The following is an 18,676-nucleotide window of genomic DNA, read 5'->3' as shown; positions in this document are numbered from 1 at the left end:
CTCGGCACCTTCGACACCATCGAGGAGGTCGTTGCCATGTTCGACGTTGAGCTGCTGATAGCTGATTCAGTGTCGCTCCTCCTCCCCACATGGTCGTGCGCAACGCAGCCATCGATGTCAAAGTCGTGGGCTAGCGGGAGAGGAGAGGAGACGAAGGAGGCGAGAAGCAGGTGGGGAGAGAGACGATGGTGATGGGTGCGGATGAGGACGAACAGCGGCGAATGGACCAGGGTCGCATGGCGGGGTTCTTCCACCTGTTCAACCGTCAGGCAGATCCAACTTTGTTGACGGGTTGAATAGCAGTGAAGAAGAGACATCAAGAAAGGCAAGGTTGGGATGTAGCGAGGCCTAGGAGGTCAGATCTGGTGGCCACGGGCACTGCGAGCGATGGATCCGGTGGCAGCAGGCCTCGAGAGCTCCAGTAGCAGTTGATGCCGTGACGACGGTGGGCTTGGGTGCATAGATCTTCCCTTTTTTCCACCACGATTGTATATGTGAGTTTGCGATCTGATTTTATATACGTATGAACCAAAAATTGTTGAACTAGATCCAAATTATTGAATTGAATTTGTGTAACGGGATCCAAACTGTTGTGTGTTTGAATTGAATTAAAGTTGTTGAATTATATTTTTTAGCAATTGGTAATTGCGATGGAACTATTTTCTTGCTAAAATCATTTCCAGAATAAGCCACCCATCCCTCAAAAGTAATTTGTGCAGACGGACGGCTTTAGGCCGGACCGCACATAAAAATTGATTTTTCCCTAACGGTTCCTTAGGTGGACGGCATGTAAAAATTGGACTTTTACAGCTGAACTGCCTTTGAAAATCAACATTCCCACATTGTTTACGTATAGTGGTAAAACCGCATTCACAAATCATAGAAAGCTCTTTTGTAGTATGAAAAGGAACTAGAGTTACCGATCAACGTGAGAGGAGTTGTTTAACAAAAAAAAAGAAAAAACCCGGAAAGCTGAGAGGAGTTTTTTAAATAAACAAAAGGGGGAAACCTGAGAGTTGTGATACGATGCGTGGACACACTGGACAGTGGATATCGAAAAACTTTTGCTGTCGTGAATCCGTCGTCTCGTCTCTCTCGTTGCGTCTCCTTCCACCTTAATTTGCAACATTAGTTCCTTTCTTATCTCCAGCGCTTAACCATATACGCGAATCCAGCAGCTATAGCGTCAAGCAGCAAAGCAAGCAATAGACGACGAGCCCACCTTGCCGTCCATGGGTCAATGCGCCATGTCTCACACGCGCTCTACCACCGCCGGCGCCGCCGGCGGTAAGCCGCCGATCGCGCCGCCGCCGACGTCCTCCGCCTCCGCCATTGTCGCCGACACGGCCAGCGGGTACCACCTCTTCAAGATCAACGACTACTCGCGTACCAGGGACATCTTCCCCACCGGCAGTGCCCTCAAGTCCCGCGCGTTCACCATTGGCGGCCACCAATGGCGCATCCATTACTACCCCAACGGCAACACGGAGGAGTGCGGCGAGTACATCTCCCTGTTTCTTCATCTCGACGAGATTGTCACCGACAAGAACGTGTACGCGCAGCACGGGTTCCGTTTATTCGACGAGTTTGCCGGTGATAATGATGACGATGATGAACTGCAGCCTTCCTCCATCGCTGACCTCGGGCAGGTCAGTACCTTTGGTGGCAACAACATTGGGTTGGGACGACTGAGGTTTATCAAAAGGGAAGAGTTGGAGAAATCGAAGTATCTGAAGAACGACTCCTTCACCGTCAGATGCGATGTCGTCGTCACCAAGCGGATCCGCTCGGAGGAGACGCCATTGGTGGTGAGGACCTCTCCAAAGCCAAAGGTGGCGAGGCTCGTCACCGTGCCGCCGTCCGATCTGCACCGGCATCTTCAGGACCTCCTCTGCGCCGAGAAGGGCGCCGACGTGGTGTTCGAGGCCGGTGGCGAGACTTTTACCGCTCACCGGTGCGTGCTCGCGGCCCGGTCACCGGTCTTCAGCGCGGAGCTGTTTGGATCAATGAAGGAGAGCGACACCACGGTGGTCATCCGCATCGACGACATGGAGGCACAAGTGTTTAGGGCCTTGCTCTTCTTCGTGTACACCGACTCGTTGCCGGAGACGAAGAAGGAGGACGAGTATGCCATGTGCCAGCATCTACTCGTCGCGGCGGACAGGTACAACATGGAGAGGCTCAAGCTAATGTGCGAGGAGAGGCTATGCAGCTACATCGGTGTGGGCACGGTGACGACTATACTGGAGTTGGCCGAGCAACACAATTGTGATGGCCTAAAGAAAGCATGCTTTGATTTTCTCAGCTCTCAGGAGAATCTGAAAGCTGTCACGGCCGGTGAGGGATTGGAGCATTTGAGCAGGAACTGCCCTTCCCTTGTGAATGAGTTGATTGGCACGCTCGGCAACTTAATTCAGTGACATCAGTATTCTTGTCAATGGATTTCTGAGCATTTGTGTCATCATCAGATAACTAGCTGGGTGGCCCGCACAATTGCGCGGCTAGCACCCATATAAAATTATATATTTTTAATATGATTTTACTTAAAATTTATTAAATAGTTATCTCGTTATCTTAAAACTTTGAAAGACCAAACCTTATCATCCCCGTGCTTCTAATTTTATAGTTTTTAAAAGTCACACCAGTTATTACCCCTTACTTCTGTCATATCCTTCTCACTGTTTCTATTCATTCTCCTTAGAATCTTTAAAAATTGAATCTTATAGTATTTAGAGTTTATTATCCTGTTGGGTTTCGTTTTTATAGTTTCTAGAAGTCCCGTCAAATGCTGCCATTATACTCATCTATGGTCGCCCACTGCCTCTTCTCTTTATTACCATTGGTATTTTAAAAATCAAACATAATTATTATTTAGGTTCATTGTTTACTTTCTAGAAGTTCTGCCAAAACGTCAGCGACTTTGTCACTGTACCCCTCTACGGCTAACCCGTTGTATCCCTTCTTTATTATCATTGAGATTTTAAAATCAAACATGATTATCATTAGGGTTTATTTATTTTTTACGTTTTAGAAGCCTGAACCTTTAAAAATTGGACCTTATAGTTTTTTGAGTTTATTGTCTCGTTGGGTTTCATTTTTTATAATTTTTAGAAATCTCGTCAAACGCTGCCAATATACTCCTCTATGACCCGTTCGCCGCTTACTCTTTATTATCATGAAATTCAAAAAGTTAAACATAACTATCGTTGAAATTCTTATTTTACTTTCAAGAAGTCCCACCAACCATCGGCAGCTCTGTCATTGTACTCCTATACGACCTGCCCACTGCCTCTCATTTATATTGTCATTGAAATTTTAAAAATCATATATAATTGTAATTAGGGTTTATTTTTTACTTTCTAGAAGTTCCACCAACCGCCTTGACCGATTGCTTTACGACCCGCCCATCGTCCTTCCTTTTAATCATCATTAGGATTTTATTTTGTCGGTTGCTGATTGTATTGTTTCTTAATAGTTATATATTGTGTTGACAATTTTATTGATGCCTGGTATTTATATGAGAATATTTAAATCACCATAGTCCATAGAAATTAGGGTGACATAATGTGCAACGAATACAAATTGACTGTTTTTTACTCCTACTGTCAACTTTTATCTTTACGAATTGTATCAGTGTCATGCTGTTGTGCTGTAGCCATGTCTAAACATAATCTGACATGGAAAAGTGAGTCTACCTTTGTAAATAATGGACTAACGTACTTGTCCGTTTCTAATACGTGTGTCCGTTTCTTATATGTCAAACTTATTACAAGTTTCCAAAACTTTTCAAGTACTATTAAATCTTAACCGTTTAAATCTAGATCAAACACAATCTAATGGTTAATATTTTTTGTTTTCCTTCGATTAACGTGAGAATTTCTAGCCTCAACAGTGAATGTGGTGCCTCCTTTCAAGTTGTCTTAATAATATAATAGATAGATAAATAGATTCCTGTTTCAGTAGAAGTATTAAGAAATTCTCTGTTTTCTTTTCATGGCATATCTACAACTATCCCAATTAATCGAGAATAATGACTTGTTTTTGTCAAAAATAAATCAGGAATAATGACTTTATTGTTACTCATAATATAGCTATATTAGTTAGCGCTGGCTTTTGTGTATTCTCATAGATATACTGCCAACATATTTGCGTAAATAATTTATAATCCTACAATAATACAATCAAACGATTACTATGATAGCAGTTGGACACAAAGCTCTATTCCCTGCGCTTTGCTGCAGAAATTACTGTAGACCCCCGATTTTGAAAATCGGAAATCTTCTGTGTTTATCCGTACCAATCCCTGGATCAGTAGTTGGTACACACATACATAGTTGGATCACAACATATCACGAATGAATTTAGGCTAAAAGAGTTAAACACTTACATTAGGGCCAGGTAGGCCAACAACTATCAGAGAACAATAGCGGAAGACAAAATAATATAAGGGCCCGGTTAACATGCCACAGGCAGTCGACTGGGGAACGAGACCTAGAACAAGACCGCACTCCGATCATCTTGTGGGATACGCAAGCGTACCGACAAGGGCTTCTCTTCAACACTCTCCTAAAAGATATATAAGTAACAAGGGTGAGTACCAACCGTACTCAGCAACCACAACAACAATGCATATGATAGAGGGTATTCAAGGAATGGTTTCAGGTTCTTTTGCATAAAGCTAATTTTTACAATTCTTTTCACAAGCCTAAAACCTAGCATAGACTGATCAAATTTTAGTACCAGTGTTCACTTTAAACAACGACAGTTCTGTCCACCATCCATTGTGATCCCAAGGATAGCTTCCCGCCATTGAATCGTCATGGTTTTCTGAGGATGTCCACCTTCCCTCCTCTCGGGATGTGGCTCCATCAGCATAAAATTCATCATGCAATATCCCATCCCCCACAAGTTAAGAATTTGGAGTCTAGCCAAGTGCAATACATGTCCCGGTGCTCAATAACCGCGAGCACGGCTATTCGAATAGATTTGGTTTACTCACACTGCAGTGGATGTACACTTTACCCGCACTCCGCGACTGCCCAACACATGAGCCTCGTCCCAACACATGAGACGCGTCACGGCAAAGCTTTTCGATAACCTCGCATTGGCAGTACCCGCTCCATGAACTTAAATCCTCATGCACTCTAGGCGTCCATGTTTTTAGCAGTGAGAGGAGTTCTGGCGCTCCCGGGAAAGAGAAGTCTCACAAACATATTAAATTATGGTTCAAGTTAAGTTCTCTCTCTCACACACTCATGGCAGTCCTACCAATGGCGACACCGATGTAGGGCACGCCTCTTGGCCCTACCTCAACGGCTGTCCCATCGTAGCGCACCTGCCTCACTCAGGGGTGAACCATCTATGCAGGGATACTGCCTCCGCTCGGCTATCTAATCCGCTAGGTCTATACCCATTCGAGAAGTACGGTTGTACGGGGGTCGTTTCATGCTTAACTTCATGGCTCGGTCCTTAATTGACCGGGGACGGTACTAGCCTTTTCCAGATACCACCCAAATCCTCCGTCCGCCCCAGTCAAAAACAGTTGTTTAATTTTATTTCTCCTTTCACAAATCATGTCATCAACATCATGGCAATGTGGCGCTCATGTCTCCACATGCCGCATCTCAATTACCTTCCCAAAGGTAATTGCCCAAGCATATAGCATTTGATAAATATGAGTATGCATGATTCTAGAATAGCATTTCTAAGCAATTGTCATAGTTGACTAGGGACTCATACGTAAACATGGTTACAAAGATTTAAGGGTAAACAATAATCAAGGCATGGCATAATCACAAGTAGGATGTTCATCATTGCATGCAATTTTATTTGTAAACAAAACAATTTCGCAATTAGGATCAGCATGTTCGAGGAATAGTGATGACTTGCCTTGCTCAGTCTAGTCCTTATTCTTGATATAATTCTTGATCAACCTTCACCTCCTGGAAGTTGCTGACGTTGCCTCACGACTAACCGATACATAAATTCTATAATACGCAAGAAAAACCAATATTCAAATAACAACCAAATATGCACAACAAAATATACTATTCATGTCTGCTAATGGATTCCAATCTCGCTAGGGGCTAAGGTTTCTTAATCTTTCTATTGTCAACGTGGCCTATTCAGGAGCTAGCCAATGTAGTATAAATGAGATACGTATCTGGCTAATATGTGGTGTAGTCTAGCTAATGGCTATGGAAGGATTATGGCTACACATGCATCTATCTAAATAAAATGGTCGTATACTAGAGGTTCTGTTGTCGGATGGATTTAGGATCAATCAAATAATGAATCATTTGTATTATTATTTAATTGATGGAGGCTTTACTTTAATTATGAACATATTTCACTTGTCGCAATAAATTATAAAAGGTTAATAATTATCCATGCTTTCTATGTTAGAGTTGTTTAGGTTAATCATATTGTGGTTACATATTATCCCTTAATGAACAATCCTAATTTACAGTTGAACTATAATTATATGAGGTCAAAATATATAACTAGTATTTATCTAATATACATGTTTGTCAAAAGATGGGTTATTGTTCCTATGTATGATTTTAAATGGATTGTACAGTATATGTGATCTAAGTGGGTTGACAAGTGATTTTACTGTTTGGGTAATTATTGGATGTTAACCGACTCAACCTTATTTGGGTGGTTCTATCATACCAACTCTGTTCCTATTCCTCATAAATAAATTAAAGACTCATCTATGTGTATTCATGTTTGATTTACCTAATTATAAGGCTAACTTTATTATTTAAATAATCTATAAGTCATGGGTTTAATAATACAACCATTAAATAGTGCTAGTATCTTCCAATACATTAGTTTGAGACATTATTTAAAATTAGTTTGTGTGGTTGCTACAGTGACAAAGCATGTTAAAGGCCTATATTATTACATCTACTCTATTGTACATTATCAAATATATTTATTAGCACATTTTTAAGTTGACTACTATGCATCATCTTGATATTAATTATTTAGTAATTAATAATATATTTTCTTAAATAATGAATTATATACCATTGGAAAGCTTATGAATTTAGATGAATTTAGGATCAAGTTTCATTCAAATCGGAGTTAAAATGAATAAGTTATGCTAGTGTAAGGATTCAAATTCGAATAATTGCGAAACAGTACTGTTCACATCCGATTTATTTTAATCCGAAACCTATCTACAGCTCAGAGTCACTGACGGGTGGGGTCAGGGGTCTTATTATCTTTTCTACCGAATTATTTTTGTTAGAGAAAAATGGGGAGTGGCCCGGCTTGTCAGTGGCTCGGCTGCTCTCTTTCTCTCTCTCGTTCTTTTCCTATCGTCTTCTACCTCCAGACCGTGCGGGAGCAGCAGGGGCGGCGCAGCGCGCGCGGCAAGGCCGGCGGAGGGCGACCCGACGGCGACCAGGGGAGGGAGCGGCAAGGCTCCGGCGTCCACCTGCCGGCGGTCACGGCGTAGGACGGCGCGGGGGCGAGCGGCGCCGCACGGCCGCCATGGCCGGGCACGGGTAGCTAGGTGCTAGGGCGATACGGAGGGTTTCCGACCAAATTGGTGCGGGCGTGAGCATCTATGACGTGTGAGGGTTCCATTTTACTTATTAGATGGCTAGGAAGAGCTCCGGGATGGCTTGTCCACGGCAAGCTCGCCGGCGGCATAATGGTGGCCGGGCCAGCACGGCTACGGGCGCTAGTCGCCGAAATTGAAGGAGGCTCGAGTTTCTACGGAACCAGGAGAGACCTGAGGAGCGTGGACTTACCGATAGACGGCGGGACGACGAAGATCGGGTGCAGTGGTGGAGCGGAGAAGAAGGTGCAGCACGCCCACAAGATGCTCGATGAAATGTATCCGAGGAAGAAGAAAAGGAAGAGAGGGGAGGACGAGCTCGTGGGGGCTGGGAGGTGTGGGGAGGGAAGGGGAGGCATGGGTTTATATAGGGGGCGGAGGGGAGAGGTGGCCGGTGCAGTGATGGCGGATGGGACGCGCGCGGCGTGCGGGGCTCGAGGCGAGCGGCGACGGGACATGAGCGCAGGCGCAGCGCGGGGCTCGGCGCGATGATGGCGACGGCGCAGCAGCTGACGGCAGCGGCGCGGGGCTCGAGATGATCGGTGACGCGACGGCGACACGCGGCGACGCGACGGTGACGGCGACAGCGCGACGGCGGCGCGGGGCTCGGCGCGGCGAGAACGACGGCGACGCAGCAGCGGCGCGATGGGACGGCACGTGGCGCGGCAGTGCACGGGGCGCGAGGGCGCGTAGGCGGCAGAGGGAGGTGGGACGGGCGCGCGGCGGGGCAGGGGCGCGGGGCGCGAGGCGACGACGTGACGGCGACGACGATGGCGCGCGGGGCTCAAGGCGGCGACGGCGACTGCTCGACGGCGACGGCGATGGCGCGCGGCGCGGGGCGCGAGCTGTCGCGCGGCAGCGGCGCGGGCGACGACGATGGCGACACGAGCGGCAGCAACGGCGATGGCGCGCGGTGGTACGAGGCGCGAGGCGTGACGGCGACGGCCGAGCGGCGCGCGGCGCGGCAGGTGACAGCGGCACGGCGGCAGGCGGCGATGGTGACGGCTCGGGGCACGAGGCGCGCATGGCAGGGGAGGGGAAGGGGCTAGGGAGCCTCGTCGAACACCTAGAGTGCAATGAACAGTGTCTTTTTCCTATTTATCCCGATTTTAGTTTATTTCCCATATAAATTTGATTCTATAATTTCTAAATCTTGCATAAATGAAGTTTACTCAATGTTTGTGTCATTCCAACCAATGGATTTATTCTAGATTAATATTACTCATATTTTATTTATATAATTTATTTGAATTTTTAATTAGGGTTAATTCTTATTATTATTATATATTTTCCTGGGTTTTCCTATTTGGTTGATTTGCTATTCAAATCTTGTCCCATAAATTCTAAATTTCACACAATTGATGTTTACCCAATAGATGTGTTAATTTAGATGAAAGTTTACTCAATTTCTAATATTACCCATATTTTATTTTTATATATATTTTTCTATTGCATTATTTAAATGAGGTATAATTCCAAAATTAACCTAGATAATTTTGGAGGCTTTGAGGGTTCCAAAATTAATTAAAATATCCTAATGTGGCCATTATTATTACAATAGTACATTGAATGAACTTATTTGTACAATAATATATTTTACGTGGATCTAGTAATTCTATAAATATAAATTGAGACTCGGTACAACATTAATCTAATTGTCTAATTAAACACTCACATATTCTTATTTATATATAAAGCTTAATTTATCTACATGACCATTATTTTATATGAGTGATTTTCATGTCATGAGGAACTCGGTGAAATGTTCTAAGTATCAATCTATATATTCCTGTGAATTACTTATTTATAAACACGATCATTATAGTGGTGATCATCATTTCATGTGTTCCTATATTTCATGTGAGATTGGACTCAAATGAATTAGATTTGATTTTACTGTTTCTTTTAGCTAATCATGACATCAAGCTATCAACATGGTTCGAATATTTAATATTTGATCTATAAATTAAATTAGTAATTAACCTTCCCTTTGTTTGGATTTGCTTTCTTTGTAATTATTTACAGTTTGGCAAGCAATAGCAATCATAACAACCAGCATGATGCAAAAGTTTTAAAGAGTTTGAAATTTTAGTGATTTTTTTTATTGTTGGGAATTTTCAGGGTGTTACAATTACTCAGCAATTCTCAATATATTTTTTTCGACAATCAAGTTAGGAGTAAAAAAGAAAAAAAAGAACCAACAGGGTTTATCAACTTATCATGAAACAAACAAATGAAATCCACGCTTTTATGGGAAACATATTGAAAAGTTTATGTTAAATATTATAAAAATTATAGATAGATTTGTTAAAATATTGTGCAAATATGTGAGGGGTGATGATTGGATATGCTTTTATGGAAGTAAATATGTAATTATGGCTAGTCAGTGACGATGTGGCATGGTTACATGCATGTTGAGCTTTACACTTAGTGGGGTATAGTATAGATACCTCACGAGTCACGAGGTAGGCACGAGGTAGGCAGCTATTCTGGATCAAGGTCTGCAATTTCGTTTTGCATATTTTAGAGTTTTTTTTAAAAAAAATTTGAACAAATCAAACTAAAATTTGACTAAACTCACAAAATATTGAAAAAAATTGAAAATTTTGGGCGAAATAGTGTCTTGCACAGGAGAGGGGGCATAGCCTCATAGGGCGTCCAAAATTGCCAAAATTAATTTTTGATTGAAATTTTCTTGTCGAACGGTTTAGCCGTTGCAGACGTTTTATATAAAAGAAGATGTCCCATTTTAAGGAGAAACGAGACCCAACCTCACAATGCACAGTTAATTAGGGAAAACTGAGTGAAAACCATGACTACCACGAAACTCCACCAACAACACCCACACTAGCCTGCTAACAACTAAAATAACGACGGAACCCAATGCGGGCATCGTTGCTAAGCTTGTTGTATAAGCGACAGGGCTGCTCCGACTTTGCAAGAAAGTGTCGTCGTTGCCAAGTTTGCCACCTAGCGACACAACAACTTCGACTTCACAATAGGCGTGTAAATAGACAAGCAGATCCGGCCTTTTCCATTGGAAATCAGCCAAAGCACCCAAAGCACCACCTCCTACACACTACGGGCACCAATACTTAGAAAGAGGTTGCAGGGTGTCATCGTTTCTAAGCTTCGTCACACCCAATGCAATAGCTCCAACTCCACCTAGCAGAGTGAAACAAAGGGAGGTGACCGTCCGCCGCATAGTAAAGAAGCAGAGCAAAGAAGATAAAGGCATCGTCAAGCATGCTAGGGCATAAGAGCTTCAAAGCCGATGCAACAGTCCGACAATGACCACCATGAGTAAGGTTCTCCAAAGTGGTGCCCCCATGGAGGACACATCGTGAAACATCACCACCACTTGTCTGGAAATCGGAACAATTTCACCTGGAGATCGATGTAGGGGGAGGAAGAACAACGCCTCCAAGAAGGAAAACGACACCTAAAGACTTCGTCGTTGTCAAGCTAGCCAATGGCCTAGCAAGGCTTTTGCCGGCGATTCACCGTCTAGCCCCACACAACCAATCCGTAAAATTATCACCGACAAACCAAAAAATCGTTCCACCAAAGCCCAAGCCACCACCCGCTATCACAAGCGGGCTAATAGGAAGCTGCCGCCTCCACGCCATCGTTGTTCCCTGCTGTGTCAGTTGTGCCTCCACCCTTCCCTTGGAGCTCCCCACGACCAGATCTAGATTAGTCCGGACATTGAAGGGGAGGTGCTCCCAGGAGAGAATGATGCCTGGCTAACAAGAGGGGGACAAGTCACCACCAAACTCAACTGCTTCCCTGCACACTACCATTAGCTGACGCCATCGCCACCGCAGAATTGCAGTCGCCAAAAACCCTTGGATTTAGCTAGCCCACACGCATTCCCTGCTGCGCTCCCTACTGGAGGCGGCCAAGCATGAGGGGAGGGAATGGAGGGGAGGCTATTCGACCGCCAGCCATTGTATGACACTGAAACTCGCCATCGAGGTCGTCCCCGTCACCCCCCATCACCACCACCACCGAAGCTACCCTAGCTGCAGCCGCGTTGAAGAAACTTCGTGCCCGTGCAGCCATCGTAGCTGGACTGTCGGTGGTAAGAGACCACCCGGGCGCCATGGCCCCCTGGATATGGTCGGCCGCCGCCGTTGTAGCCACTGCAGCTGGATCCTCTGCGAACTCGAGGAGAAGGAGGCCCTGTCGCTGCTGCCGTTGTTGTAGCCACGCAGTTTTCTGGTGGCATGCTTAGGCGGTAGCGAGGGAGGGAGGGAGGGAAGGGTGGGGGTGGTGGCGCGGGTGAGGGTTGCCGCCCGTGTCGCCCTAAAGGACGATACGGGGCCGAGTCCGCTCTTTTTCTTTGGGCTGAAATTGCAAACACTATTCTGAATATACGGCAACATATTTGTCTACCTTTTACCGAATACCAAAAGAATTACAAAAATAACACCCATGTTCCACAATGCAAGCTCTTACCAATATAATCCAGGGACATTGTCTCCATAATTATTATCAGTATATACTACAATTGCCTGAGAACAAAAGCCTAAACAGAAACCACTAATTACCACTGCTCCGTTGCTAATAGCCAAGAACACATTAAGCATGACTCGATGGAGGGATTGGAGGCGCCAGCATGGCAACCAGCTCATTCACAAGAGAGGGGCAGCTCCTGCTCAGCTGCTCGAAGCCGTCGCCGGCGAGGACAGCACTCAGGTTCGCTGGTGAGCCGAGAAAATGTAAGCACGCCTTCTTCAGCCCGTCGCAGTGGTGCTGACCAGCCAGCGTGAGGATGTTCACCACCGTGCCAACGCCGACGTGCTTGCACAATCTGTCCTCGCAGATCAGCTTGAGCCTCTCCAGGTTGTACCGATCCGCCGCGACGAGCAGATGCTGGCACATGGTGTCTTCCTCCTCCTCCATCTCCGGCAATGAGTCGGTGTACATGAAGCGGAGCAACGCCTTGAACACCTGCGCCTCCATGTCGTCGATGCGGACAACGCCTGCCCTGTCGCTATCCTTCATCGGACCAAAGAGCTCCGCGCTGAACACCGGCGACTGCGCAGCGAGCACGCACCGGTGCGCGGCGAACGTCTCGCCTCCGACCCCGAAAACCACATCCGCACCCTTCTCGGTGTCCAGAAGTTTGCCGAGCTTCTGGTTCAGGTCAGACGCGGAGGCACGGTGACGAAGGTTTCGGTGGCGATCTCCGTCGTCCTCTCGGTGCGGATCTCGCCGACGACGGCTATGTCGCACCGAATGGTGAAAGAATCGTCCCTGAGATCGTCGGACTTCTCAAATTCGTCCCTTTTGATCAACTTCACATGACCCCAAGTCAAGCACTCGTCACCAAAAGTTCTTACTGGTCTAGATGACAGCACTCGTCACCAAAAGTTCTTACTCGTCACCAAAACTATTTTAACAGCTCGAGTGGACGTCCACCCGTTTATTGCATGTCATCTAAATGATTATGAAAAATTTTCAAAAAAATTGACAAGATAGATCAATATGTAACATATCACTCCACAAACATGCAAGTTCAAATTCAACTTCTACAAGTTGTAACAAAAATAACAAATTTAACTGTAAATATACATATAGTAATTTGAGTTTTGTTTGTTATTTTTGTTATAACTTGTAAAAGTTGAATTTGAACTTGCATGTTTGCGGAGTGATATGTTACATATTGATCTATCTTGTCAATTTTTTTGAAAATTTTTCATAACCATTTAGATGACATGCAATAAACGGGTGGACGTCCACCTGAGTATTAGAATCTCTCTCCGTACCTGATCGGCGAAACAAATCTGAAACTGGGCTTTAACCTTCACACCCTTCGTGCTGGTGGCATTTTCATCTAGCATGAGGTGAAATGATATGTAATCGGCGAACATGGCGATGTCCCCGTTGGGGTAGTATCTGATGCGCCAACGGTGGCCGCCGACGACGAACTGGTCGGACGTGAGGGCTGCACCGTTGGGAGTGCCCTTGGTTCGCGAGTAGCCGTCGATCTTGAGGAGGTGGTACCCGGTCACCGCGTCGGCCACAATGGAGGAGGCGGTGCCGCGGCTGACGGCAGTAGCCATGGCAGGCAGGCAGGCAAGGTTAACCGCCTGCTCGAGACGAACGAGATGAAAGACACAGGATTTGGTTGGGAATATGCTGGACTAACTACATCTTCCTCTGTATTTTAATGTAGAGATAATCCAAGAAATGCCATTGACATGCATCTAAGTCCCAGAAATACCATCGACAAGCGTGAGTTCCAAGAAATGCCATCGTACAAACGATTTTGTCCGGCGATGGCATTTTTGGGACAAAGTTGTTTGTACGATGGCATTTCTTAGAACTCACACTTGTCGATGGCATTTCTGGGATTTGGATGCTTGTCAATTGCATTTCATGGATTATCTCTTTAATGTATAACGCCGTTGACTTTTTAACCAATGTTTGACCATTCGTCTTATTTAATTTTTTTTATGCAAATACAAAAATGCTTATGTCATGCTTAAAGAACATTTGATGATAAATCAAATCATAATAAAATAAATGATAATTACATAAATTTTTTTAATAAGACGAAATGTCAAATATTTGTTAAAAAGTCAACGGCGTCATACATTAAAATACGAAGGGAGTAATACACAAGGGAAACTTTGTGGCCGAGTCGGAAAATTCACGTGGCCGAGTCGGAAAAATCACCAATGTTGCAGTTGTACACGGTAAACAGAGACACATATAATTCTGGTGAAAATTAAAGAAAAGAAGAAGCATAGTCACGGATCAATCTAATCTAAGAAAGGAACATTGTTACTAATATTTCTTGATTTTTTTTTTAAAAAGCTACAAACCCTTGTCGCGAGTAGCACTAGCAATCATGGGTCAGTGCGCCATGTCTCCCGCACGCTCTGGCACCACCGCCGGCAGCGGCGGCGGGCCGACGCCGTCGTCGTCGTCGTCGCGATCCGCCTCCACCATCGTCGCCGGCACGGCCAGCGGGTACCACCTCCTCAAGATCGACGACTACTCGCGCACCCGGGATCTCTTCCCCACCAGCACTGCCCTCAAGTCCCGCGCTTTCACCATCGGCGGCCATCGATGGCGCATCCAATACTACCCCAACGGCAACACGCCCAACTGCGGCGATTACATATCCCTCTTCCTTCATCTCGACGAGGAAGTAACCAGGGAAGTGTACGCGCAGCTCCAGTTTCGTCTGCTCGACGACGAGTTGGGTGACAAATTACCGCCGCCGCCGCCGCCGCCGTCGCTGGATGCGAACAAGTTCTTCAGCCATGCCAGTTGGGGGCAACCAAAGTTCATCAAGAAGGAGGAATTGGAGAAATCGAGGCATCTCAAGGGCAATTCCTTCACCGTCCGGTGCGACGTCGTCGTCATCACCGAGTTCGTCGCGAAGGATATGCCCGAGGCGGCGACCGCGACGGCGGCGAGAAGAAGAACCCCTGCGAGGGGAACTGGAAGCTTCGTCAGCGTGCCGCCGTCCGATCTTCACCGGCATCTCGGTGAGCTCCTCCTCGGCGAGAAGGGCGCCGACGTGGTGTTCAAGGTCGGCGGCAAGACCTTCACCGCTCACCGGTGCGTGCTCGCGGCCCGGTCGCCGGTGTTCGGCGCCGAGCTGCTAGGCTCAATGAAGGAGAGCCGCAGGAAGGCCGTCGTCCGCGTCGTCGACATGGAGGCGCAGGTGTTCAAGGCGCTGCTCCGCTTCGCGTACACCGACTCGTTGCCGGAGATGAAGGAGAAAGACGAAGGCGCCATGTGCCAGCACCTGCTCGTCGCGGCGGACAGGTACGCCATGGAGAGGCTCAAGCTGGTGTGCGAGGAGAAGCTATGCGAGCGCATCGATGTGAGCTCGGTGGCGACCGTCCTGGCGCTAGCTGAGCAGCACCATTGTGATGGCCTGAGAAATGCGTGCTTTGATTTCCTTAGCTCTCCAGAAAATCTGAAAGCTGCCATGGCCGGCGACGGCTTCGAGCATCTGAGTAGGAGCTGCCCTTCTCTTATGACGGAGTTGGTTGCCATGCTCGGTAACTGTCACGATCCTCAACCCACCCACCGATCAATGCCCAACACCGGAAGCAACCGATAATTCATAGCAGTAATCACTCAAGTAATTTGGATACAATTGAGAGGAATTAGCAATGTAGATTGGGAAGAGAAGCAGGGGACTGGGAATAAGAGAACAGAAACTAGGATTGGAAGAACAGAGAGATGAGAGGAAATTGGAGGAGGAAGAAGCCTTGGCTTTAGTTCTGTTGATTTCTTCATCGATGCCTCATCTGTTGCTGTTCCTTCTCTTTTAAAGGCATGCACCCTGTTTGCCTGGACCAAAGCCCAGTGCCTGAAGCCCGGCCCATAGGACGTGACAGTAACTTAGTTCAGTGACAAACATATCATGTTTCTAAGATTCTTTATGCAGTAGTCATCAAAATTTCTCTCTGTTTTGTTAATTCATTGTATATATCTGCGAGACTACAACTCTGCCATTTGATCAGCAATAACTTTACTGTAGCCATTAGCCAACAGATAGTTATGTCAGTTGAACCTCCACATAGACTGCACGTTGCTTGGTTTTTACCTTCTTTGAACTGATTTATCTTCTCCGAAAATAAAATTGAGAAAAACATTTCTATTCATAGATAAGAACGAAAAGAAAATGGTATTTTAGTGAACACCTAAACTGGCATTCCAGTGAATCAGTTTGAAGCGATGGGATTCCAGCGAAACCACTCTTTTGCGATGGTATAATCCCAAATTTCTCGCTTTACATGTGGCTGACAGTAAGTTTATTCGTCTCCTGACTTTCGTGCTGTGCCAGGCCAACCCACCGTGCCAAGGCAGCGGCCCAAGCATGGTCCAACTATCAGGCCCGGCTGGCACGGGCCAGACCATGCCGTGCCTGGGCCGTGCCAAAGCGCCATGCCATGGGCTGGGCCGTCGGCCCGCAGTCCATATGGCCTCTTCATCGGTCTCAATTAAAACATGGACTTAAAAGGGGAGTTTTTGCCCTCCAACCTCTCTATTAGTCTCCAACTCTCCATTAAACCTACAATAAGATAAACCGGGATCGATTTTGCTATATCTCACTCGAAAGATTTTTTCTTTATCTCTCACTCGATTTTCTCACTCAAATTTACAGTGCATTTTCTTGTAAGTTACAGTGTAATTTATGAAACTTACACGGTAACTTTTGTAAGTTACACTGTAATTTTTGAATCTTCGCATGTAAATTTTAAATTTTGTATTGGATTTGGTCTTTTTATTAAGGATATGGTAATTTAGTGTCCATTATGATGTTTCTTAATTGCTTTTTGCTTTTTATTATATCTATCAGATTTTAATCCAAAGATTAAAAATCTGTGTGATACGATCATAAAAATCTTTCGAAAGATGTATAGGTATTGGGATAGAAAACTTGTAAATACAAAAGCTTAACTCGTATTTCTCTCATATTCCATCGCAAACATATCAGGGCACAGTAAAAATAACATGAGACCATGATTCAGAGCCCGACAAGGCGACAACGCAAATTCCGAGATTTTAAAAACACAGCAGCGGATAAAGACGTTATTATATACCGCGTACCTGCATTGGCATCAAGAACCATGGATGTCGTCGTCGTCGCGTTTCCTTCTCCTTCCGGCTTCCTCGGTTCCTCCTCCTCCGCAGCTAATCTTCCCCACCCCACGCTAAACTTTGCAAATCAGCAGCAGCAGCAGCAACAAGCGACGGGCCTACTTTGCCGCCGGTGATGAGCCATGGAGCATTGTCTCCGACAACCGCCGCCGCCGTGTCCGCGTCCGCCATCGTCGCCAATACCTCCAGAGGGTACCACTACCTCAAGATCGACGGCTACTCGCACACCAAGGCCACGCCCACCGGCGAGGCCCTCTTCTCCTGCCAGTTCGCCGTCGGCGGCCACCGCTGGCGCATCTGCTACTACCCCAACGGCAATGTCCTGGAGGCCGCGGACTACATCTCCATGTTCCTCGTGCTCGACGAGATCGTCGTCAGGAACGTCAAGGCTCAGTTCCAGATTTGCTTCGCCGGCCAGGTTGAGAAGCAGGCGCCGTCCTTGGCATGGAAGACCGTTCGAGCGTTCAATAAGCAAACTTCTTCGTCTTCTTCCTGGGGTTACCCCAAGTTCATCAGGAGAGAAGATTTGGAGAAATCGGAGTATCTCAGGGACGATTCGTTCACCATCCGGTGCGACATCATCGTGGTCGACAATTACCGTGCCGAGGACGCCAGCAGCGGCGCTGCCGGCTTCGTCTCCGTGCCCCCGTCCAACCTCCATAGCCACCTCGGCGACCTCCTCAAGAACGAGAAGGGCACCGACGTAGTGTTCGAGGTCGCCGGCCAGAGGTTCACAGCGCACCGGTGCGTGCTCGCGGCACGGTCACCGGTCTTCAACGCGGAGCTCTTTGGCATGATGATGGAGAGCGACACCACCACCAACGATGCCATCCAAATCGGTGACATGGCGGCGCCGGTGTTCAAGGCGTTGCTCCACTTCGTGTACACCGACTCGTTGCCGGAGACGATGGAGGAGAGGGAGGACACCATGTGCGAGCATCTGCTCGTCGCGGCGGATCGGTACAACCTGGAGAGGCTGAAGCTGATCTGCGAGGAAAGATTGTGCAAGTACATTGGCATAGGCACGGTGATGGACATCCTCGCGCTGGCTGATCAACACCACTGCAAGGGGCTGAAGAAGGCGTGCTTCGATTTTCTCAGGTCGCCGGCGAACCTGAGTGCCGTCACCGGCAGCGAAAGCTTCGAGCATCTGAGCAGGAGCTTCCCCTCTCTTATGAAGGAGCTTGTTGACATTCTAGGAACTTCACATAATTATGCTTGGTGAGTTGTGGCAATATATCCTAGCTTATTTAGGAAGAAACTCCAAATCGGGTGCCTGATTGTTTCTTAAAAAATCGGATGGTCAAATATTTTAGTTGACCACTAGTGAAACATTGAGTTATACATGGCTAGACAAATAATTTAGTCGAAACATTTTCTCCCTCCGTTTCATAATGTAAGTCTTTCTAGCATTGCTCACATTCATATAGATGTTAATGAATCTAGACATGAAGTAATATTTTT

At 46.3% G+C, this 18,676-nt stretch overlaps 3 protein-coding genes and 1 pseudogene across 3 annotated transcripts; 3 read left to right on the top strand and 1 right to left on the bottom strand.

Annotated features, from left to right (window-relative positions):
- The first annotated feature begins 1,232 nt into the window (after positions 1 to 1,232).
- LOC9267736 (BTB/POZ and MATH domain-containing protein 1-like) lies at positions 1,233 to 2,420 on the top strand. Its single transcript, XM_015758177.3, has one exon. It carries the CDS (start codon positions 1,233 to 1,235, stop codon positions 2,418 to 2,420), a length of 1,188 nt encoding a protein of 395 aa, XP_015613663.1.
- Positions 2,421 to 12,157: 9,737 nt separating this feature from the next.
- On the bottom strand, positions 12,158 to 13,644 carry LOC4348676 (BTB/POZ and MATH domain-containing protein 1-like; annotated as a pseudogene).
- Positions 13,645 to 14,336: 692 nt separating this feature from the next.
- On the top strand, positions 14,337 to 15,850 carry LOC4348674 (BTB/POZ and MATH domain-containing protein 1). Its single transcript, XM_015758494.3, has one exon. It carries the CDS (start codon positions 14,436 to 14,438, stop codon positions 15,663 to 15,665), a length of 1,230 nt encoding a protein of 409 aa, XP_015613980.1. The 5' UTR covers positions 14,337 to 14,435; the 3' UTR covers positions 15,666 to 15,850.
- Positions 15,851 to 17,327: 1,477 nt separating this feature from the next.
- LOC4348673 (BTB/POZ and MATH domain-containing protein 1-like) lies at positions 17,328 to 18,437 on the top strand. Its single transcript, XM_015758175.3, has one exon. The coding sequence runs from the start codon at positions 17,328 to 17,330 to the stop codon at positions 18,435 to 18,437; it is 1,110 nt and encodes a 369-aa protein (XP_015613661.1).
- The last annotated feature ends 239 nt before the right edge of the window (positions 18,438 to 18,676 follow it).

Source organism: Oryza sativa, chromosome 10 (genome assembly GCF_034140825.1).
Source record: "Oryza sativa Japonica Group chromosome 10, ASM3414082v1".
NCBI lineage: Eukaryota > Viridiplantae > Streptophyta > Magnoliopsida > Poales > Poaceae > Oryza > Oryza sativa.
This window is presented reverse-complemented; position numbering and strand designations above follow the sequence as displayed.